A 24,795-nucleotide genomic window follows, 5' to 3' on the forward strand; every position below is an offset into this window, starting at 1 on the left:
TGTCTTTACTAAGTCCTCTGTTTAATCCAAACCAAATACCTCCTCAAATATTCTGAGAGGCTCCATAAATTTGTCTTCCTCCTCCTCCTCCACCAGAGTCAAGTCTGGCATAAAATGATGTGGTCCAATCTCAGCGGCTGGTGTGGTTATTACTTGAACAAAGCCTGTTCCCACCTCCTCTGACAGGAATGGAGTTGTTTGCTCTTCCTTGCCTGTGTTCAACTCAGACTCCATGATCCAGGGCTCACTGGTGATGACCTTACTGGACACTGTACATGGATACATGAAAAATGGCTTGATGTGAAATCTAGTTACTACCATGATGTTTTACAGGCAATATAGCATTTACCCTCAATGCTATGAAAAGATCTACACCGATCAGGGATAACATTATGACCACTGACAGGTGAAGTGAATAACACTGATTATCTCTTCATCACAGCACCTGTTAGTGGGTGGGATATATTAGGCAGCAAGTGAACATTTGGTCCTCAAAGTTGACGTGGTAGAAGAAGGAAAAATGGCCAAACACAAGGATTTGAGTGAGTTTGACAAGGGTGATTGTGATGGCTAGACGACTGGGTCTGAGCATCTCCAAAACTGCAGCTCTTGTGGGGTGTTCCCGGTCTGCAGTGGTCAGTATCTATCAAAAGTGGTCCAAGGAAGGAATATTGGTGGAACGGCGACAGGGTCATGGGCGGCCAAGGCTCATTAATGCACGTGGGGAGTGAAGGCTGGCCCGTGTGGTCCAATCAAACAGACGAGCTACTGTAGCTCAAATTGCTCAAGAAGTGAATGATGGTTCTGATAGAAAGGTGTCAGAATACACAGTGCATCGCAGTTTGTTGCGTATGGGGGCTGCATAGCCGCAGACCAGTCAGGTGCCCATGCTGACCCCTGTCCACCGCCGAAAGCGCAAACAGTGGACATGTGAGCATCAGAACTGGACCACGTAGCAATGGAAGAAGTTGGCCTGGTCTGATGAATCGCGTTTCTTTTACATCACATGGATGGCCGGTTGCGAACCAGGTGCCAGATACCACAGCACACCTTCAGGGGCCTAGTGGAGTCCATGCCTTGATGGGTCAGGGCTGTTTTGGCAGCAAAAGGGGGACCAACACAATATTAGGAATGTTATAACGGTCATAATGTTATGCCTGATCGGTGTATATACCAACAACAACAACATACTTCATGAAAACTGACTGAATATTAAAATGGTTAAAAGTAGGATCACTTGAGGTTTCTCACCAGAGAGGTCAGAAGATAGACACATAGAATCGCAGCAGATGCACACATCATGTGAACTGTAAAGTTCTTCCCATCTGAAGAAGACATGATCCAAATTAGTACCAATTCAGTTTTGAATCACCACAATACAACCAAAACTCAATGTACCGTTTTGTTGAGTAGTTGTAAGTGCAGGACTTTGCATTTGCCGTTGGCTTTAGACTGCCGACAGATATTTCACAATGCATGTAAAGTTGCTGAGAATAAAGAGAACAGGCAACCTCAATTAACAGACTCGACTGTTATTCTGATCACAAAAAGACCCCTCTTATTTGTAGAAGCATGCAACATTTTTCTGAAATTGTATGACAATGTAATTTTAGCTTTTTTTTACCTTTCCCAACATTCCATGGAATAGAAATGCATCCAATGAGAAGCGCACAACATTCCTTTGTCCACTTTGTATGAATCTGGACCACATACTGCTCATGCTATCAATAATACACCTGAAATAAAAAGTGCACACATTTTATGGCTCAAATAGCATGATATAAGGGAAGGTGGAGCTCATACTCGAGGAGGAAAAATAAAAATAACACCTCAATTTTATCCAGAGGCCCAAACTGACCAAAAATCTGCAATTTAATGCAGTTGCTGAGATTTACATGGCCAAAAAGTAAAATGAAATTCTCATTCTTCATAACAGTATAGCAGACTACTTGCATATATTGCATATAAATAACAATTGTCACTCTATATATCCTAATACGCTTAGACAGATTAATTGCTAAGTTATGATTAAAAACAATGTAATGCAATACAATGAGGTTTGAGGGATGTGCAAATAAACATTCCTCAAAAGCCTGAATTTGATACATTTTAACATGATTTTTCTAAACAAACTGCTGTATGGATAATCAAGTCAACAGAAAAAAAGACATGTACCACAACCTGAAGGGGGACGTATTAGAATAAATACTAAACGCTTTGCTTGCTTAAAAAGTATAAAATATCAAAGAGACGTCAGAAGGCATGTAGTAGATTGTGTACAGTTATTTCAGCAAAGGATCATGTTGATACAAATGATACAGTAGACTTTATAGGGTTAAATGAACAAAAGGTTACCCGTAGTTTTCAATGACTGTAAATCGCGGCATGGACAAATGAGAACTGCTGATGGTCACATAACATGAATCCACAAACAGCCTCTCGTCCTCAGCAAGACGGAGTCCGTCTGCCTGAAAGTACATGGGGTGACCAAGGGTGTACTCTTGTGTGGAGGATAATATTCTCCACTGCTCTGAAAGACAGAGAGGTGATGATTCATTGACTGATACAGAATAGAGTACAAATTTCATTACTCAAACCTTATTTACCATCACGGGCGGTTAGTACAATGCTGTCCACAGTTCTCAGCGGCTTGAAGTGGTTCTGAAATCTGATTTGTGGTACGTAGCCAATTTTGTACGAGTAATGATATCTGGGGGGAGAGAGCATGGGTGTTAGCTTGTTAAAAAAAATAAATCAATCCACGATTAACAGATACACAAATTAGACAAGTTAAGGTGGAACATACAGAAACAGTACTGTGCAAAAGTCATAGGCACGTTAGTATTTTCACCCCCCGAAAAAACTGGTTTAGGCCAGTTATTTACAATGTTCAGGCATGACATTATGACCTGTTAGCACCTGTTAGTGGGTGGGATATATTAGGCAGCAAGTGAACATTCGGTCCTCAAAGTTGATGTGTTAGAAGCAGGAAAAATGGGCAAGAGTAAGGATTTGAGCGAGTTTGACAAGGGCCAAATTGTGATGGCTAGACGACTGGGTCAGAGCTGCAAAACTGGAGCTCTTGTGGGGTGTTCCCGGTCTGCAGTCGTCAGAATCTATCAAAAGTGGTCCAAGGAAGGAACAGTGGTGAACCGGCGACAGGGTCATGGTTGCCCAATGCTCATTGATGCACGTGGGGAGCAAAGGCTGGCATGTGTGGTCTGATCAAACAGACGAGCTACTGTAGCTCAAATTGCTCAAGAAGTTAATGCTGGTTCTGATAGAAAGGTGTCAGAATACACAGTGCATCACAATTTGTTTTGTATGGGGCTGCATAGCCGCAGACCAGTCAGGGTGCCCATGCTGACCCCTGTCCACCTCCGAAAGCGGCAACTCGTTCCCTGGTGGCTGTGGCCTCTATCAACAGGTTTGAGGAGCACAAGAACAAGATTGAGGTGTTGACTTTGCCTCCAAATTCTCCAGATGTCAATCCAATCGAGCATCTGTGGAATGTGCTGAACAAACAAGTCCGATCTATGGAGGCCCCAACTTGCAACTTACAGGACTTAAAGAATCTGCTGCTAACATCTTTGTGCCAGATACCACAGCACACCCTCAGTGGAGTCCATGCCTCGACGGGTCAGGGCTGTTTTGGCAGCAAAAGGGGGACAAACACAATATTAGGCATAATGTTATGCCTGATCGGCGTATATCTTTTGCTGTAGTGCGTCAGTAGGAAATATCAGTTTACATTTCCAAACATTCCTTTTGACATTAATTGTAATAATCCAGTGAGATTCATGTATGCAGAAGGAGTCTGACAACAGCCAGTATGATCCACACGGAGATCTGATGTCACCATCATAGAGTTCATCTGGGATTACATGAAGGAACTAAATCCAGAAGAAAAGTCTCCAAGACGCTTGTAGAAACCTTCCTGCAAAGCAAAAGTTTTAGGCACTTGTGTTTTTTATCAATTAACTTCTATTAACCAAATCAAATATTTGGTGTGACCACCCTTTGCCTTAAAGCGTCTTGGAGACGTGTCCGCAGTTCTTCTGGATTTAGTCTGTCGCCATTGTTTCTTCATGTAATCCCAGATGGACTCGATGATGGTGAGATCAGATCTCCGTGTGGATCATACCGGCTGTTGTCAAGCTCCTTGTGCATACACGCACACAAAAAAATCTCACTGGATTACTACAATTAAATGTCAAAAGAAATGTTTGGGAATGTAAACTGATAGTTCCTGCTGACACACTACAGCAAGATAGAAATAACTGGCTTAAAACCTTTTTTCTGTGAAAATACTAACATGCCTAAGACTTTTGCCCAGTACTGTATTTACAATCAACACATATCTGGTACAACTAAAAACACATCGATTTACCTGTTAAAGTGACACTCAACAGGGAGCGAGAAAGGCATGGCACGGCGGATGAGCCCAATGTCCACTGGAGAGTAGCGCAGTATGTTGGAATAGGTTACTCGATTGTTTATTAACTGCATTCAAAAAGACAAAGATAATGTCACAGCAAAGTTTATCAAGTGAATATGGAGGCCCGGAGTTGAATGAATTGAACTATGAGTTGAGCAAAGTGAATTTTGTGAGTGAGTGTATGTTTCCTTTATTTTTCTACTGTATTTTTGCCAGCCCATTTGTTTTGTAATCTATTTTTTTTTTTTAATCTCCCTTTATTTATTTTTTGCTGTAACATATAGTTTACATAATGTTTGCAAAAGCCTTATTGTTAAGTTATCCAATTAAAAAGTAGCAGACAAAAATACAATAAGCAACACAGACACTCTACACAAGTAGCCAGCCCCTGGAGAAAATGGAAAAACATTTTTTTATCCAAACACACCTGTCTTTTACTGGCACACTGGTCCATGTCGTAAATAAACACATGATAGTTCTCTGTAGTCTTGCTGATGTCACATGTTCCCAGTTTTAGGTCAGACTGCAAGCCATCGATTCCTAAAATCTGTTTGTCAACTTCAACGATCATTTTCTTCATTTGACAAACGACATTTACTCCGTGTGATCGACCGCGGGGACGGGAGCTCGCTTGTACTGTGGCGCGCGGGATGAGGACTTCTTTCGTCTTTTTGGGTAGTTGTTCACGACCTGGTGAACGCAGTGGAGAGAACTGCTCTTTGTCCAAAAGGGGGATTCTAGAATGCTGGAAAACGGGAAGTTGCAAATATGGCGAGCCAAGACGCTTGACAGCAGATCCGTCAGAATCTTTTCCAATGTCCAGTTCTGACTCTGATGTCGAATTGCTCGCGTGCTTAGGCCCAGCTCGTAACGCGTACACATATGTGGAGAAAAAGACCACAAAAGTAAATATAATTACTGGAAAATAAAGCTTCATATCTCTAAATAGCATCAAAGTAATAGCCACAATCTCACTCTAACAGTGTTGGTAACCTTGACATATTTCACATAACCGATAATTAAAGCACCTGGGACCCGTTTTTAATAAGGAGGTTCAACCAATTCTGAGTTTAAACTTGAACTCTGAGATGGGAAACTCTGAGTTTTGGGTTTCAGAACAGCTGAATTGAGTTAGTTCAATCAACTCTGAGTAGACTCGCTCTGAGCAAAGAGCCTGCAGCACGACAACAGCACCAACAAAAGGCGTCTGCATACTTCCGGGTCAATATGCAGGCCTAAGTATAATTTTTTATTCGTTTGTTTAATTAAGTTTAATTAAAGGCGTAAAAAAAAAAAAAAAAAACTTGTGGCAGCAGCTAAAATTGAAGAATAAAACCAATTCAATCAAGTAAAGCTTTAAGCATAAAAGGTTTATGGGTGTAGGTTTCATGACTTTACAAACACATTAAATATCATTCAGTGCAACTGCTTTTATTCTAATGCTCTTTTCACATAATGAAAAGTTATCTGATCCAACCTGTTACATTTCTTAATTAGGGTAATGAAATTAACATTTGACTCTACTCTGGCCAGCCAATTACCGGCTAACAGATTCTGAAATTATTGGAATCGATTCCGCTTCCTGGTTCTGGAATTGATACCAAGAATCAATTCCTCACTGTTGTTTTTTATTCTACCTTTTTACCTTTATAGTTTGAGAAGTTCATTCCTTTTTTACAGTCTGTAGCCTACATAAAACCAAGTTCTTAGAACAGTCTGTACATAGAACTTGGTACATAAAACCTAGTTTTATTTAGAAATAAAAACAAGTGACATCATTACGCAATGGAGCAAATTAATGATGAATATATATATATATATATAAGATTTATATATCAAAATATGTCTCTTTCGTACAAAATGGCTTTAATGTTATCCAAATTCACTCTGGTAATGCCTCATGTTTATTGTTTCATAATCCAGAAAGTATTATGGTCTGATGTGACCAGCTACATACATACAGCATGGTCATCAATCTGACAGTACATTATAGACTTCTCTGTTACTGTTCTTTATTATTAAATATGTCTATATTGTTCACAAAATTAATTCAAATGATGTCTCATCTTATTTTCTAGGGGGTTTATGGCCATGTTTAGGTGGAGGATCTGACAAGCCCTCTTTAAGTTACAACTGACATCACCAGCAATAATATAAAATAATTATATAAAACAGCTCCAAAACTCTTCAGATGCTACCTTGTTGCAGGTTGCATACAACATGATACATTTTCTCAGCTGATTTTTACTTTATTTAATACCTTTGCATATTCCTCTTAAGAATTCTTTAGGTTAATTCCATAATTAAAGTTGCTTATGATTTAGGTTTATTATCTCATTACCAAAGGTTAATAAATGCTGCAAACGTTATTTTAAAATGTTACCAAAATATAATTTCTGTACTGTGCTGTATAGAGTTTAGACATGTTTTCATTATTCATTTTAAAATCAGCTTCAGATTCAGTGCAACAAACACCACTAAAATAAAGACAAATGCGCAAAACAAAATAATTTTGCTTAATTGTCTTTATCCATTTTTCTTATGATTTTGGGGTAAAATGTGACCTGTAAGATATACCCCTTAAAAAAGAATTTGTCATTCAATGAGAGGCATCAAAAGGTCATCTCAATCAAACTGTTTTTAATATTCTGATGACATTACAGTACATTGAATATCCCATAGGCATGAATAAAACCTGGATGTCATTATATTATGCACATTCCTGAAATCAGTTGAATCCATGACCACAACACTGATTTTAAGAAAGTATGCCGAGATCTTTTGTCCCACAGATGCAAGTCCAAAACAGGTCCATCAAGGATCCTAAAACAGAAATAAATCAAACTAAACATAAAGGATCTCTTATAAAGTGCAGCTAAATTCAGAATAAATGAATTAAACATCATACCTTTAAGAGCGACCTCAAACATCAGTCTCCCATTTCTCGCTCGCTGGGTAAGCTAATGTTCATCTTTATCCACTCCACTGGTTCTTGTTTGGCATTTAAAAATATTTCTTCCTCCATCACCATGTGTGAGGGTACTGTGCTTTGTACATGCATGTTCTTCTCAAAACTTTTAGGCTGCATTTTATCTTTGGACAGTTCTTCTCTGGTAATGTCAATCAGTTCCTTTTTTCCACTCTTGCTGGACTGTTTGGTTCTCCCAGCATCCTCCTCGAACTCTACAACCCCATCCAACTTTTCCCCAACAGACATTACTTTTATAGAACGATCCCCCTCATCATCCTTTAACTCTGTAGCAGAGTTAGCGGTTTCATTTGTCGCAACAATTACGTCTACATCCTCATCCAAGTCTTTAATGGGCATCTTTCTTTTTTCCTCTTTTGATTCCATTTGTTTTTCAGTATCGGACACATTATCCATAGTGTAACCACCTTCTTCCTTTTCACCGATTCCTTCTGCGCTCTTGAGTCTCCCAGCATCCTCTACAACCCCATCCATCTGTTCCCCAACAGACGTTACTATTCCAGAACGATCCCCCTCATCATTTAACTCTATATCAGTCGTTTCTTCGGTCCAAACAATTGTCTCTACATCCTCATCCAAGTCTTTCATTGGCATCTTTCTATTTTCCTCTTTTGATTCCATTTGTTTTTCAGTATCGGTCACATTATCCACAGTGTAACCATCTTCTTCCTCTTCACCAATTCCTTCTGCACTCTTGAATCTCCCAGCATCCTCCTCGAACTCTCCAACCCAATCCATCTGTTCCTCAACAGACATTACTTTTCCAGAACGATCCCCCTCATCATTTAACTCTACATCAGTTGTTTCTTCTGTCCCAACAATTACCTCTACATCCTCATCCAAGTCTTTCATGGTCATCTTCCTACGTTCCTCTTTTGAGTCCATTTGTTTTTCAGTATCAGTCACAATCTCCACAATGTAACCACCATCTTCCTTTTCACAGATTTCTTCTGCGCTCTTCACCTCCTCTGTGTCCTCCTGAACACTGACCAAGTCTTTCTTAGTCTCGGTAAACGATTGTTTGTTGCTGTCCCAAATCCAGGGTAGACTTGTTATCAGAGATTGTGTCATCTGGGGCAAAGAAGCTGTTGCAAAAGCAAGAACAAAATATTGATGTATAGTGCTTTTATTTAAGTAATGATATGATCTGATGCCTTCAACTTACAAGTTTCCTCAATTTCACATGTTGAATCACAACAAGCACAAACGGATGCATCGGTGTAGAGTTCGTCCCACCTGTTAGTACAGGATAAGATCAAAGATTGAATCAAGGTTCTCTGCATTTACACAGTACGTATGTTGCACATACAATTATTCACCTTCTCTCTGCATCGTCATAGGTACAGGACTTTGCTGTGGCACTTGTGTCATTGTGAACCGATATTGTGCAATGCAGGTACAATTTCTGTAAAAATTCAGGACAAATGCAATCAACACATTCATTCATATAAGAGATAGACAGATTAGATAGATGGATGGATGGATGACGGGCAACTTGTCACATTTTATATGCTGTCATTACTAATACAAAAAAATTAATTCTCTCAGCCAATTTATTGATTTGATCATTTTGTTCATTAACTTTTCCATTTTTGCCATTTCAGCAATTTGATTTGGTTTTCATGTTTTACGGTTTACATTTTGCTGAAAAGGCCGTCAAATATCCCAATTTGTTTTGGAAGTTGCTTTTATTTTAGATAAATATTCTGGAATTGATTGTTCTCTAATGAATGTCAATAAACAGCAGGTTTCCTTTCATGACAGCTTGCTCCATATAGTGTGACAAAATGACCCATACCTGTAGGTCAATGCGTGTTAAATCAGTTAATTATTCATAAGTAATCGGAGTGCGCCGTCTTCCTAGTCTTTGCAGTTAAAAGTGTGACAACTAGCCCCGATCTCCCCTATATATACAGTATAAGACCCATTTAAGAATGAAAACATTACCTTGCCAGTAACTTGGGGGAGTAAAAAGGCATCAACTGAAAACCTTATGATCTTTGACTGTCTTTTGAGAAAGCGGGAGAGACTTCCTCGTCTTCTGCTGTCCTCCATACACCTGAAAATAAGGTTTGGTGTTTATTTTTTCTCTCCACTCATAGTCCTGGTTTCATAGACCGGGTTTAGATTAAGCCAGGATTAGGCATAGTTTAATTAAGACATTAAAGTAGCTTTTATAAACGTGCCTTATAAAAAATGTACAAAAATTACAGAGACAACTTGAGACAAAACAATGGCACAGACATTTTAAGATATACCAGCGTTAGTTGTTTTCGGTAAAAACAGCTCAAACATGCATTTTTGTCTGGGACAGAGGTGGACAAAGTACACAACTATTACTTGAGTAAAAGTAAAAGGACTACTGGTCAAATATTACTCCATTACAAGTGAAAGTTGTAAAGATAGATTTTTACTTAAGTAAAAGTACAGAAGTACTTGCTTTTAAAAGTACTTAACCTGTTAACTGTCACTGACCCACCGGTGGGCCCATTTGCCACTGCATGTTTAAAACAATTATATCCTATATTTATCCTGATCTAATGTTGACAAACTATATATCTTTCGAAAGCTTACGAACTCAAGATTCATCCTGTGAAAACTGTTTTGAAGTCGGATTTTGCGTTACCATGGAAACGGTACTCTAAATTCTTCTAGCGGCTCCTCCCCTAGTGGGCGTCGTCATGTTTCATATTACAACATTTATTTTAAAAACTTTATAATAAAAACCTTTTCTAATCTTGACAAAACACATATTGTCGGAAAGGTCTGAGTCTCACAGTTCTATATCTGCCCACTGTTTTATGATATTTGGACAAAAATATATACATTTGTTACAGGAGATTGCGTAAAAAAAATCTATGGAATTTCAATGACACCCGGTGGCTATTTGTGGTACAGCGCCTAAACAAAATCTCATGGGAACTTCAATTTTTGTGATATCAACTTCAAATTTGGAACACAAATTGGTTAGACATTTGGCTTTTATGTGATAGTAATTTTAGAGTACAAATTATTTTGTAACATATATATTTTACATAAAATATAAAATATTTAGTACAGTACATTTGATTAACAGTAAATTTAAACTTTCATAACTTTTTCATACTTTTATTTTTTGAAGTGTTTTCACTTGAGCCATAATCTGCTGACTGTCTTCTTTAAAATGAGACCAAACTTATGTCTATATTCCAAAGCATTCTTGAATTGCAACCATTTAAGTTTGTATAGTGCATTTTCATGTATATTTTCAAAAAGGGGGGTGACAGTTAACAGGTTAAGTATCAAAAGTAAAAGTAAACGCATTATTTTATTATTGTTGCATTGTTGTATGAATGCACGCTGTTCCATCATGGTGGTTTAAGCCAGTCATGCTCCATCTGACATGCTAGCATACCTTGAACTCATTTAAATACTTGTTTAAAAGTTAAAGCTCTTATCAAAGTCAAAATCATACTAGAAAAGAGAGGTTTCTACATTGTGTTTATTTGACAGGATTATGTAAAAACATTTCTGAAAGGACTTTAGTTAACATTATTAGCCCAACTACGCTTTTGCATGCTAACTAACATCATTGTCGAACGTTACCCATGCGTTAGCGCTGTATCCACAAGGCTATTGCAACTTGGCGGGAAAATCTATAAAAATCATTTGACCAACCATATTTCATACTAGTGTTCATTTTGACAGCAAATTGTGATTTAGTTTTAGTCAGTCTTTTGACTATAACATTTTAGGTATCTGAATTGTTTTAGTTTTAATTAACTATAGTACAATTTTTGTAGATTCAATAGACTAAAATTCAGTACTTGTGGTCTGGCGTCTGAGAGGCACCTTTCTGTGTGCACTTTCGCGTCGTTGCACTTTTTCAGACTTATCCACGTCTGCTCTTCTTAATTTTAACTTTTAAGTATGACTACGGTTGCTCGCACTGCGTCTGGGAACTGCCGCCTTCTATTTTGCCATCAATTGATTAGTGTTCAAAAAATACTTGGAAATCATTGAACTTCATGTGATCCTACAAAAGTGATTACTGATAGGCTGTCTGCAGGAAAAAAAAAAAAAAAAAAAACTATTCATGTTTTAAAGAAGAAAACAAATCATCCACTGTCTTTCAAAGCGGCTATGACTTTCTACTTCGAGGGCCTTGATAGAAATGTGATGGAGTAAAAAGTACGATATTTGTCTTTCAAATGTAGTGAAGTAAAAGTCATAAGTTTCCAGAAAAAAATACTACTCAAGTAAAGTACAGATACTCAAAAAGTGTACTTAAGTACAGTACTCAAGTAAATGTACTTAGTTACTGTCCACCTCTGGTCTGGGACTAGGTTTAAAAGGACCTAAAAATGACAATTACCCCTTGATTTACTCATCCTCAATCAAGCCATGCTAGGTGTACATGACGTTCTTCTTTCAGACAAAAACAAATCGGAGTACTATAAAAAAAAAATTCCTGGCTAATCCAAGCTTTATAAATGGCAGTGAATGGGAGCCCAAAATTTGAAGCCCAAAAAAGTGCATCTATCCATTATAAAAGTAATCCACATGGCTCCGGGGGGTTAATAAAGGCCTTACTTTTATTTCTGGATTACTTTTATAATGGATGGATGCACTTGTTTGGGCTTCAAATTTTAGACTCCCATTCACTGCGATCATAAAGCTTGGATTAGCCAGGAGGACATTTTATAATATAACTCCGTTTGTAATCGTCTGAAAGAAGAATGTCATATACACATAGGATGGCTTGAGGGTGAGTAAATCATGGGGTAATTTTCACTTTTGGGTGAACTATCCCTTTAAGCCTTGTCTGTGAAAAGGGGGTGGGGGTGTTTTGATGCAGTGTGTACCAAACAGCTTACCCATAATTACAAATAACATGGTGTTGTGGAGTGGACTTTGGGTCTTTGGATGCTGTTGTATAGCAGGAGTCAACAAAAATCCTTTCGTCTTTGGACGCATGATCAGCACTGACTTCAAAATACATGGGCTCCCCGAGCACAAAACTCTCATTTTCCTCGAGTTTTTCCCAGCGTTCTAGAGTTCACACAGTTTGATAGACCGGTGGGCACCAACATCATATTAAGGGGTCAAACAAAACAGAAAATTATATAGGAGAGGAAAAGCTTACCATTACACACAGAAATACTAAACTTGGCCCTGCCCTCAAAAATCTTGTGAAATATGCGCTCCCTCGGCACAGGCAGGAAGCCTATTTTGTAGGAATAGTGAAATCTAGAAATTGGGGGGGGGAAAACAAACAAAAACAGATGAGGTGCATTTCATTTCCAAGTCCAGAAACCTCTTCAGAATCATGGTATACCTGTTGTACAGGCACTGGATGTTTAACGTAAGGGGCACTGCTCGGATGACTGTTCCTTGAGGCTCTGGTGTAAAGTGCACCATGTTAGAATACATGATCTGGCCGTTCATCATCTGAGGAGGACCAAACATTGGTATGTAAAATCAAGGTGAACACAGTCACCATGAATTCAAAATATTTTAAGGAATATTGCAGTATTTATTATAAATTATCCACGCACATAACTATTTTAATGTTTAATTCATGTGCAATCATAATCTTTAAATCAAAATAACTCATCTTTAATCAAAAATTATTAAAACCATGTACACATATAGATCAGGCATAACATTATGAAGTGAATAACACTGATTATCTCTTCATCGCGGCACCTGTTAGTGGTGAGGTATATTAAAGCAGCAAGTGAACATTTTGTCTTCAAAGTTGATGTGTTGGAAGCAGGAAAAATGGGCAAGAGTAAGGATTTGTGCGAGTTTGACCAGATTGTGATGGCTAGACGACTGGGTCAGAGCATCTCCCAAACTGCAGCTCTTGTGGGGTGTTCTCGGTCTGCAGTGGTCAGTATCTGTCAAAAGTGGTCCAAGGAAGGAACAGTGGTGAACCGGTGACAGGGTCATGGGCGGCCAAGGCTCATTGATGCACGTGGGGAGCGAAGGCTGGCCCGTGTGGTCCAATCAAACAGACGAGCTACTGTAGCTCAAATTGCTCAAGAAGTTAATGCTGGTTCTGATAGAAAGGTGTCAGAATACACAGTGCATCGCAGTTTGTTGCGTATGGGACAATCAGGGTGCTTATGATGACCCCTGTCCACCGCTGAAAGTGTCAACAATGGCTCTGGCTCTTTCAGCAGGATAATGTGCCCTGCCACAAAGCAAAAATGGTTCAGGAATGGTTTGAGGAGCACGAGTTTGAGGTGTTGACTTGGCCTCCAAATTCCCTAGATCTCAATCCAATCGAGCATCTGTGGGATGTGCTCAACAAACAAGGCCGATCCATGGGGGCCCCACCTCGCAACTTACAGGACTTAAAGGATCTACTAAGGATCTGCTGCTAACATCTTGGTGCCAGATACCACAGCACACCTTCGGGGGTCTAGTGTAGTCCATGCCTCGACGGGTCAGGGCTGTTTTGGCAGCAAAAGGGGGACCAACACAATATTAGGTCATAATGTTATGCCTGATTAGTGTACACAATACACAATGTGCTGTCAAATCAATGCGTCGCACCCAAAATAAAAGTTTGTGTTTACATAATATATGTGTGTACTGTGTATAATCATTATAAATACACACACATGCACGTATATTTTTAAGATTTTTTTTCTGTTTATTATATATATATATATATATATATATATATATATATATATATATATATATATATATATATATATATATATATATATATATATATATATATACATAATTATACACAGTAGTACACACATATTATGTAAACAAACTTATTTTGGATGCGATTAATCAATTTGACAGCACTAATTATATATATATAAGTACACATTCTACTTTGTTGTGTACTTGATAGTTTATACTTTTTTAGCAACCTATCAAACTTTTTGGCCATACAAACATCAGCAACTGCACAAATTGCATAATTTTAAGTTTCATAACATGAGCCATAAAAGCCTGATGTATCAAATAAGAAAGGCCTCAACAAAAAATACATATGTAAACTTCAGATTATTATAAGAGGATGACATACCATTTACAGAATTTAACATTACCATATAGGCTATCTATTTTTCCCCCTAGTTTTCTAAACAATGGTGAGGAATCGTGATTAATCACAAATATCTCGACAACTTTAAACAATTGACCGTTGCTAGAATTCTTCAGATTTACACAGTAAGACTATCCTTTCAACAGAATATTTTACTGATAATATTTTGCACACATTTATGAATTTTAACACTATAAATACAGGCAGCAAAATGTATAGCCGCCTATCATTTAGAAACATCTGACAAACGCGGACCTTTAAGATTTGTATCTTATTATAACTACTTACCGTTAAAGAACTATCGCAGTCATTGAGGTCGTAATGGAAATACAGGAATAGCTTATCGAAGCGAGAGACAGGACATGTTCCCAGGAGAAACGAAGACGGTGAACTTCTGAAGCCCATTTGGTTCCTATTCACGCGCACCGAGATCTTACTGTACCCACACCAAACCTCTACGCCACGAGCATTACGCACGGGCGACACTTGGGTTAACTGGGGGTTCACTTGAGGAATTAGAAGACTAGTCAAAAGGTTTGGTAATTGTCGTCTCCCAGAGAAAGGTCTGAACATCTCCATGTCAACGAGAGGAACTGGAACATGTTGGAACATTGGGAAAACGTGATATGGTCGCATAACCGGGGGCTTCTTAATAAACTCACTGTCTTCTGTCCACGGCCTGACCGTGCCTGGCATGGGTTGCATGAGACGGATTTTCTGCTCCGTGGATACGGCTTTGCTATATTCTTGGCGACCCCCGGCCCCGTAGGTGTAAGCTTCGGCGATGCAAATTATGCCAAGAAAGTACAAAGAACAACAAAAACACAAACTCATGCGCTCCATCATAGCCATTAACTCTTAAACGTGATATAAAGGACATAAATAAAACGCCGCTGAGAAGAACGCTAGGCGCGCGCCCTGCAGCACCTGTTGATTGATGACGTGACGGATAATTAATTACTCGTTTGTCACGAATCGGTTCTTTCGAACAGTTTTAAAAAACGTCATCACGTAATTCCATCTCGCGTCACATTTTCTCTAAACGTATACTTGAAGCCTTATGTAATCACTTATTGCTGTTTATAAAAAAACATGTTTGTTGTAATTATGTGTACCTCATATTTTACATATAACAGTATTGTAGCCTTTATATATATACGGAAACCCATTTACAACTTCTGGCTGTTGTACCTATTATTTTTCTCCTATACTTATTAAAGCCAATTTTAGTTCTTAGGCTAAGCGTTTTATTTTATTTGTTACATCCTTGCTAATCGATTAATAAATTAACTTACTTTTAGCTAGATCAGTCGGTACTCTCCAAAAACCAGTCCTATTCGCAAAAGAATCGAACATAGCAGTTTTGTGAACCGGTTTAACCGATTCATTAAAAAAGATCCGACTCAAATGAACAGTTTATTTAAAAAAAAAAAAAAAAAAAAAAAAGATGAGTATGCGGAGTTGCTACTGGGTCTAATTTGCTGTTCTCTCGAATTTATTCCATATTCATTAAAATAAAATCAGTTATAGGGCTACCGCATGAAGGTTTACTTTTGTCTTTAGATTTCAACACAAAAATGTGGTTTGTAACTTCCATGTTTAGTTAGATGCATTTACTTAAGATCCAAAACTACTGCAAATATGGGTGTGGAAACGATTGTTTTGGTAGAGAGAGGGATGCAATGTTAAAGGTATAGTCCCCCCAAAGCAGATAGAACAATCACTGACTACCATAGTATTCTTTCCCCTGCTATGGTAGTCAATGGTTGTTCTATCTGCTTGGTTACAAACATTCTTCAAAATATCTTCTTTTGTGTTCAGCGGAACAAAGAAACTCATACAGGTTTGGAAGGAACAACTTGGGGGTGAGTAAATGATGACAACATTTTCATTTTTGGGGGAACTATCTCTTTAAGTAGCATTAAGTAAGATCTTAACACAACGACTCTTACTGCGAGACCAGTAATAGACTTGTCAATTTCTAGGAAATGTCTTAACTTGAGCACTTAATATAAAGTCTAATTCATTCCAGCACTTCATAAAACCAGCAATACATTTGAAGTACGGCTTCCAGTGACTTCTGATTTGTAGTATATACATCAGCCAGCTGGAGACCGTAAGGTATTACACCTAAACCAAACCAGTATGAACAACTCATTAAAGGAACACTCCACTTTTTTTGAAAATAGGCTCAATTTACAAGTCCCCTAGAGTTAAATAGTTGAGTTTTACCGTTTTTGAATCCATTCAGTCGATCTTTGTATCTGGCGGTAGCACTTTTAGCATAGATTAGCATACATCATTGATTCTGATCAGTCCATTAGCATCTCATTCAAAAAATGACCAAAGACACTTTCAATATTTTTCCTGTTTAAAACTTGACTCTTCTACAGTTACATCGTGTGCTAAGACCAACTGAAAATGAAAAGTTGCGATTTTCTACACCTATATGGCTAGGAACTACTTTCTCATTCCTGCGTAATCTTCGCAGCCGTACCATGGCTGCAGCGGCGCAATGATTCGTTGGTATTCTGTGAAACATGGTGGTAGTATACACCTTCGACTTACTATCACAGCCCTTTACAACACACAGAACCATGGCTAATCACACAGGTAAATCCACAAAACAATTTGTCGGCTACAAGCCTGAAACTTTCTCTGCAACTACACGAACTTAGTGCCGGTCACATTGAAAGTTACCTAGCTGGGGGCTACTTTCAGGCGCTGCGTAATATCATTGCGCTGCTGCAGCCATGGTACAGCCGCGAAGATCCGCGACTATTACGCAGGAATGAGAAAGTAGTTCCTAGCCCTATAGGTGTAGAAAATCGCAACTTTTCATTTTCAGTTGGTCTTAGCACGCGATGTAACTGTAGAAGAGTCAAGTTTTAAACAGGAAAAATATTGAAAGTGTCTTTGGTCATTTTTTGAATGAGATGCTAATGGACTGATCAGAATCAATGATGTATGCTAATCTATGCTAAAAGTGCTACCGCCAGATACAAAGATCGGCTGAATGGATTCAAAAACGGTAAAACTCAACTATTTAACTCTAGGGGACTTGTAAAATGAGCCTACTTTCAAAAAGAGTGGAGTGTTCCTTTAACATATCGGTGTTCTCAATAAAATTAAATAGTTTGATCCCCTCCCCCCTTTAGAAGCTCCTCCACTTCAACAGAAGTTTTGGTTTATGTTAGGGTTTTATTGAGAGGTGACAGAGCAACAAATTGTCCCCCGTAACCCCTCCATTTCTAGATAGATATATTTCCTATACTCTTCAATAAAGACCGAGTGGACACAAACATCCGTAGTTGTGTTTTAAGCAGCTCAGAAACAGTTTATCAGTGCTCAGACACGTTTCTGACAGTGCATGGTGAGTGTGACATTTATATGGTGAGCAACGTCTGCTAAACATAACAAGATTAGAGGACCTACAGAGGCAACTCTCTCTTTAATAAAGAAACCAAAACTGATGATATCATAATACTTCAGACATTATGTTCTCATGAAGGATGACGTTGAAAAAAATGACAAAGTAAAGAAGCCAGTGAGGCCAATTACAAGTTTTAACTGGTTATTAAGAACATAAAGGACAGCAGTCATCATCACTGATCTGAGCAGAATAAGGTAGTTTGCAGGTCCTGATGCCTCAAAGGTCGCAGGTTGGAATCCCAGTCATTGGAATTAACCTCGAAAATGACATTTCACCCCTAACATTGCTTTAACGTTTAACTGGATGATGCATGGATGCTATGTACACAGATTACAATGGATGAAGATGTCATCAGTTAATTAAATATATGGTATTGGTCAGTCATACTGAATGAGGCTCGCATCCAATATGAAGTTCTCACATGATGTTTGAATTGTCATGGATTTCTACACAGTTGCATGAGGCTTGAATTTTAGCTATACATATAATAAACCTTGATCAAACTCCTATAATCCTCTTCTGTTCAATTCCGTCCAGTGGCTGACCAATAAATCGAGGCACTTGTTTAATACCATGTTTCCGTTACATAATATAAATGTCAAGCTTTAACCTGTACCAAGAAAGAAAGCAAACAAAAAAACAGCAGAAAACAGATTTTTCTTTTTTTTCTTTTTTCCTTGTTAAATAGTAATAAATACATGAGATGCAGTGGTTTATTTTTCATTTTTCTGAAGCAGGAGGGTTAAAAAGTTCTCATTTTTATTTATTTATTTATTTATTCATTTATTTATTTATCTGTCTGTTTTCTTTAGCAGCAATCCGAACATGGTTGAGAGTGGAGATAGCAGCCGAGAGAGTAGTTGTTCACTTTTTTGACTTGATGGCAAACAGCACTCACAGAGTGTTGTGAAGGAGGAAGGGGAGGAGGGGGAGAATAAAGACAAGAGAAAGCAAAATGAGAGGCAGGAAGTGAAGTCAGAGTGGGAGGGGCTGCAGTCAGGAGGGCGTGACAGTGTCCCTTCATACTGAAGTATTCCGCCCTCCTGCTAGATCTCGCCCCAGACTCTTCCTTCCAACAGAAACATGGGGTAAGCGAGAAAATAAAGAGAAAGAGAGAGAGAGAGCTACAGCAAGATTTGGCTTAGCATATCCAGAGTTAATACAAATGTGTTAACGCTTTCATAGTTTTCTGTCCAAAATAAAGAGGGTTAGAAAAAAGAGAGAAAGAGACAGAAACCAAAGTAAGAAAGGGGCGAGAGAGAGAGTCTAGTGAGATGGTGAAGAAGAAGAAGAAGAAGAAGAAGAAGAAGAAGAAGGCAGACTATTTTTTTAAACGAACAACAGGGAAGCATTTTGGTTTTCCTTCTGGCAAAATGTTTTGATGTTTTTCAAAACTTTCCTGTATCACTTCCTCCTTTATGTGAAGTCGAGTTACGTTCCCCCTCTCCTCGTGAAAGCGGCTCATGATTCAGCCTCCTCCTCTAGTTGTTAGTTGGTGTTTCTCACTGTGTGGCGACTAAAAACAGTTTCTGTCATTTGCTTTATTTCATTCGTAGGATTTGTTTCATAGTTTGAGATATATAAGCCAGTGTGTCAAGCGAGATAAAGACTGGAAACATTAAAAAAAAGTAACAAAAATGTGTGAGTGTATGTCTTGTGTGTGTGTTTGTGTGTGGGTTATGCTCAACTAGAAAAAAGCAACCAAAAACAACAAAATGAAGCCAAGAGAAAAAAAACTCAAACCCAGTTTGTTTGTTTTCTATGCATAAGTATCATCTGTCTGAGCCCACAAAAAAAACAAAAAAAAAACAACTGTATAAATAAAACATTGAATAAATAAACCCCAAAATACCAACCTCTCAATTTAGATCTCTTTCTAACCCCTTCTCCCACTCCTTATGTAGTGATTCTTAATAAATAAAAAATTTACAATTACGGCAAAACCTCCGGAAAAAAAACAAACAAACCAAAAAAAAAAAAAAAAAAAAAAAACCATAAGGTACTCTCTCCCGCTGCTGTCGTCTTGACAAAAACATTCAATTATTTCAACACAAAACACTCCTTCTCCTCGCCCCCCCCCCCTAAAAAACGGCAAATAAAAATCTCTCGCTGCAAACCTGTCTTGAAATCACATAAAATCAAATAACAAACGTTCTGAAACCTTCTGTTGCGACTTCTTCGCTCGCTGCTCTTCTCCTTCAATTAAAGAAAAACAAACAAACAGAAAAATAACGATAAAAATAGTTTCAAATCCCTCCCTTGACCTTCTCCCCATGCAAAACCAAAACAACGAAACGAAAAAACGAAAAATCAACTGTCTGATATTTCACAAGTTTTTCTCTGCGATTCTGTTACGTGTGGCCGCGCGTGTGTATGTGTGTTTCGTACGTTTACTATGAGTCGCGTGTGTGTGTGTGTACGTGTGGCGATTTTGTCACTGTTATGTTGTCGTTAAAATTTTCGTATGGCTTTTGGAATTTGTTCAAGATTTATCAAGAGTTGGCTGCACTCTGACCGCTCCCACTCCCGCTGCCGCACACTGCCATCATGGCGGACTCCTCAGAGTCCGGCCGCCCCCCAGCTCCCCCGACTCCTCTGGGCGGGGGCCCCCCGGTGAGCATTCCCCCCACTCCGACGCTTCCCTGCGGTGGGTTGTTATTGTTGTTGCTGCCGGCGTAGCACGGAGGGATGTATCCCAAACTGGAGGCAGCGACCATGCTGTCCTGGGAGGCTGGGGCCTGGGGCAACTGTTGCTGGGAAGCGGAAGGGGGCTGCTGGGGGGCCATGACTGTCCTAGTCCGAAAGGCAGAGAGGCCCAGGTGGAGGTTGGAGGAGCCGTACTGACTGGAGTCCAAGCTCGACGGGGGCGGCTGCATGATGGAAGACTGACCCAGGTGGTGGTGGTGGGTGAGGCTGAGCTCGATGCTGTCCTGCATCTGCGGGGAGGAGACGGGCATCAGTGCTGGGCCCTGCTGGCCCTGCGAGGCCTGGCCCTGCGGCTGGTTCTGCTGCTGCTGCTGTTGCCGGAGCTGTCTGCCGTTGCTGTGGTGGCTGCCGTAGATGGGGTGGGGATGGTGCGGCTCCATCATGCCCCCCATGTTGCCCAGGAAGTGGCGCGAGTGCTGCGTGGCTGCAGGCTTGTGCAACAGCAGCTGCGGGTAGGAGGAGTCGCTGCCGCTGTTGGACAGCTGACCCATGCTGCTGTCCCCTCCTGGCCAGATGCGCAACTGCTGTTGAGACGGAGCCTGGAGGGAGAAGAAGCGACCAGAGGGGATCAAGATGAGTCGTTTTGGCATCTTAACCAGGAGCTGTGCTGTGCGCTAGAACGATCACTTACTTGTGGGCTCTGCATCTCGTAGTCTGTGTGAGTGACTGCACTGTTGTAGTACCGGTTACTGTACCGGTAATTTCGGTTGTCATTGGAAGAACCGCTAGATCCACCTGTGTTGGGAGCAACGACAAAGAGCGGTAAAACGAGTCCTTTTCTTGTTTTACTATCCTCAAGCAAACGGTTTAAAGGGCGGTCACACTACACTTTCATTCCATTGATTCGCATGCTCTCGCTTTATGCAAACGCAGCTGGTGCCATCTCGTGCATCAGCTATCAAATGTATTTACAGTAAAATAGGGATGTGACGGTGAGGAAATTTTCCCACTGGTTAAGTGACGTGTGACAACACCGATAAAACCGGTATCACCAGCGGGGGCTTTTCAAATCGCTAATTTTGAACCGAGGGTAGGATGCGCACGGCCGCTCAGTCATTCATAACGAAAGTTGCTTCCATAGGAATGAACTGAAAACACACCAGACTGGACACGCACTGTGAATGAATGTCGTGCTCATTTTAGTTTCGGTTTAGAATTAGCGCCAATTTGGGTGCAGGTTGCTTGAATTGTGGGTTCATTAGCCTATTATTCTTAATGAAAAACACAACAACAAAACGGTACAATGACAAACTAATTTACATTTCGATTTGAAGCCAAATCTTTTCGATCATCTTGTGTGTCAGCTCTGCGCTCTCGTGATGAATGAAATCTGACTCCTGCTGCGTTTGTGCTGCGACTCTCGTTCGGCTCAAAGCAGACACGTTCAGTTTTTAATTGTAGTGTCTGTTCTCTAACTTAACCAAATAATTGTATTACTATATAAATGAAAGCGACGGTGGGGGCGGTGCCGCAGTGGCCAGTGATGTAACCGGTGTTTCACCTAAACACCGGCAACATCGACTATCGCAGCAAGCCAACTGTAAAAACTATACTGCAGTAGGTCTATGGTATTATTGTTTATATGGCTGTACATTATCCCTTAATTGTCTTGTTATTATAACTTGTTCCCTCGTCTAGGCTCAAAGCTGCCTGGGATCTGTTTTTCTTTGCAAAAGCTTTGCATTAAATGAGTTAAAAAAAAAATTCAATTCAAATCAATGTTTCGTATCTAATTATTTATGTAAGTGGCAAGTAGCCATGTAATAAGTAGGATAATGTACATCCAGCCGGACGCAATCTGGATCCCTTACATTTTGGATGTATTATGTATATATATATATTAGGGGTGTAACGGTACACGTATTCGTATTGAACCGTTTCGGTACAGGGCTTTCGGTACGGTGCGCGCGTGTACCGAACGGTTATGAATGCAATCTTTAACACTTAACAGACGGCTTGTTTAAAGCGAGGAACACACTTCAATCCGAGTTCCCACACGAACATATTGAGTATTCAGTCCATTTTATTACAAAATTCAAACGATAAATGCCGTTTTAACGCTCTATAATGTAACGTGACTGATAGACGCGTATCAGTTCAACTTCAAGCGGCAGCGCGCGTGAACGCGATCATCTCTTCCTAAAGAATAAACATAAATTTATATCTTAAGGTATGTTGAGGATACATTACAACTTACTGAAACGTATCATATGTTGTGTAATCGCTCCATCGGTGTCTCAACCGTGGAAAGACAATAAAACAGCTTGTAAACAATGTCATGTAGAATCACGTTTACCTCAGAAGTCATTGAGTGTCCACAGCTGTGAGTTCACTAGAGAGATTAACTCTTTCACTGAATACATGCACTATATTAGCCTATATATTCGTTATATTAGCCTATATATATTCATTATATACTACTTAGCCTGTTAGTGATGTCTTGTTTATTTAATGTATGTTTAAATAAACCTGTCATGAAAATTACAGCCAATAAATGAGTATATTTCAGCAACGAATTGGAGAAAAAATTATAATAATAAGATTTAGATGTTAATGCAAAAACTGCCTTATGTGAAGCTTATGAGTGTTGATTATTATATCTAAAAATAAATAGCAAATTAATTTAGGCTAATAGTTTGGGCTCTGTTGTTAATCTTTAATAGCAATATGTAAGTAAGGGCTCCCTATATAGTTTACAGCATTATCTTTAAGAAACTTTTAGTTATAACTGAATTAATTTAAGGACAGACACAATTTTTTTTCATTAAACCACTGTTGAATAAAACATAATAAAAAGCAATTTTGTAAAACTGCTGTACCGAATCCGTACCGAACCGTGACTTCAAAACCGAAGTACGTACCGAACCGTCAGTTTTGTGTACCGTTACACCCCTAATATATATATATTTTTTTTAATAAAGATGACGCCGCAACCATTGCAGTGTCTGTATAAATCTTGCATACTCATAGCCTAGTGTGACCGCGGCATTACACACACTTACCGGAGCTAGAGACGGAGCTAGTGGTGGAGGTGGAGTGGCTGTGGTCCATGGCAGGGCTGGTGGAGGTGGAGCTGCTGGTGTTGGTGCCTTCATCCGTCGTCTTCTTAAAGAAGTTGTGCTGCAGCGCGTAAAAGGGCGTGATGCGCGTCTTGGGATCGTAGTCCAGCATGCGCAGGATCAGGTCCTTAAACTTCAGGTAGTCGCAGGGCGCGTGGCCCTGTTCTCCAGCTCGCCTCCCCCCTGGACCTCCCGTCTCCACCCCCAGGATCTCGTGCAGTCGTCGCGTGGCAGGTGGTTTATATTCCTGGAGTGACGAATCAACATAGAGGAAGGGAAGAGAATGATGCACAAACAAGTAGCATTTAGTGAAGTGCAGATAACAGTTCAAATGTCATCACTTTTAAAACACTGAACTATCAGTCTAAGGACATATTATACTGGCCAAGCTGTATGATCAATACATAGATACATCTAATTTTAAATGTGCTATATATTATTAATTAAATACTATAAAAGTCAACATGAAATGGTGCTTGTAACACACTTCTGAGTGAAACTGAATAGTTATTGGAGAAAAAATGTCCTTAGGACTGACTGAAACATGAGAAGTGTCATACTTCTCATGAAAGTTCCATATGAAAATTGAGCCTGATGCGAACTCTTTGGAATAACGTGTATTGGAAAGTCAATTTTGATTTCATGTTGACTTTAATAGGAAACTATTCAGTATAAGAAATCATGAATGAATGCAGGTGAAGGGGACTGAAAGTGAGTTATGTTTGTGGTTTTGTGGGAATAATGACAAGTGCATAGGAGCTCTCAGTGTCATACAGGGCTCAACAATGAGACTTTTTTGAAAGAATTTCAATTGAAAGAACTACACAAAACCATAAATCACCGCATGTCATCATAATTTTCCAGCAACAATGTGTTTATCAATTTCTACCTGCCATGGAATTACAATAAAGATGCATGATTTCCAGCTATTACGGCAAAAATATAAGCATAAAAGTTTACTACAAATAATGTATTTTTGTAGAAAACGTTCTTATTTTTCCTGAAATAATATTTTATTTGTGAAACAAATGTATTGCTTTAAAAAAAAATCCATATTGTTGAGCCCTGTCATATAAACAGCTTGAGACCCTTTGACACTGTCCCTATTCTGTG

The 24,795-nt window shown here is 39.3% G+C and overlaps 3 protein-coding genes across 4 annotated transcripts in view; all 3 read right to left on the reverse strand.

Annotated features, from left to right (window-relative positions):
• Positions 1–21: 21 nt before the first annotated feature.
• On the reverse strand, positions 22–5,375 carry zp3d.2 (zona pellucida glycoprotein 3d tandem duplicate 2; the record flags this gene model as incomplete). The annotated part of the gene is made up of 8 exons (XM_079837045.1): positions 22–269; positions 1,252–1,325; positions 1,399–1,487; positions 1,625–1,736; positions 2,356–2,530; positions 2,607–2,710; positions 4,391–4,503; positions 4,866–5,375. The coding sequence occupies 8 exons, from the start codon at positions 5,373–5,375 to the stop codon at positions 22–24; spliced, it is 1,425 nt and encodes a 474-aa protein (XP_079693171.1).
• Positions 5,376–7,062: 1,687 nt separating this feature from the next.
• On the reverse strand, positions 7,063–15,420 carry zp3d.1 (zona pellucida glycoprotein 3d tandem duplicate 1). Its single transcript, XM_079836787.1, has 9 exons — positions 14,773–15,420; positions 12,745–12,857; positions 12,553–12,656; positions 12,284–12,458; positions 9,375–9,486; positions 8,747–8,832; positions 8,593–8,663; positions 7,347–8,512; positions 7,063–7,261 (listed from the first exon to the last, which is right to left on the reverse strand). Exons 1-8 carry the CDS (start codon positions 15,334–15,336, stop codon positions 7,368–7,370), a joined length of 2,370 nt encoding a protein of 789 aa, XP_079692913.1. The 5' UTR covers positions 15,337–15,420; the 3' UTR covers positions 7,063–7,261; positions 7,347–7,367.
• A 2,496-nt stretch (positions 15,421–17,916) lies between these two features.
• dyrk1b (dual-specificity tyrosine-(Y)-phosphorylation regulated kinase 1B) overlaps positions 17,917–24,795 on the reverse strand; it is a 42,984-nt gene continuing 36,105 nt past the window's right edge. For both annotated transcript variants that reach the window (XM_079836644.1, XM_079836643.1), the window contains exons 9-11: positions 23,626–23,929; positions 21,255–21,358; positions 17,917–21,162 (exon numbers count right to left, since the gene is read on the reverse strand). In XM_079836644.1, the coding sequence (XP_079692770.1) occupies positions 20,410–21,162; positions 21,255–21,358; positions 23,626–23,929 (1,161 nt within the window). In that variant the 3' untranslated portion in view covers positions 17,917–20,409. The remainder of the gene's footprint in view (positions 21,163–21,254; positions 21,359–23,625; positions 23,930–24,795) is intronic.

The sequence above is a fragment of the Gobio gobio genome (genome assembly GCF_949357685.1).
Source record: "Gobio gobio genome assembly, chromosome: 15".
In the NCBI taxonomy this organism is placed as follows: domain Eukaryota; kingdom Metazoa; phylum Chordata; class Actinopteri; order Cypriniformes; family Gobionidae; genus Gobio; species Gobio gobio.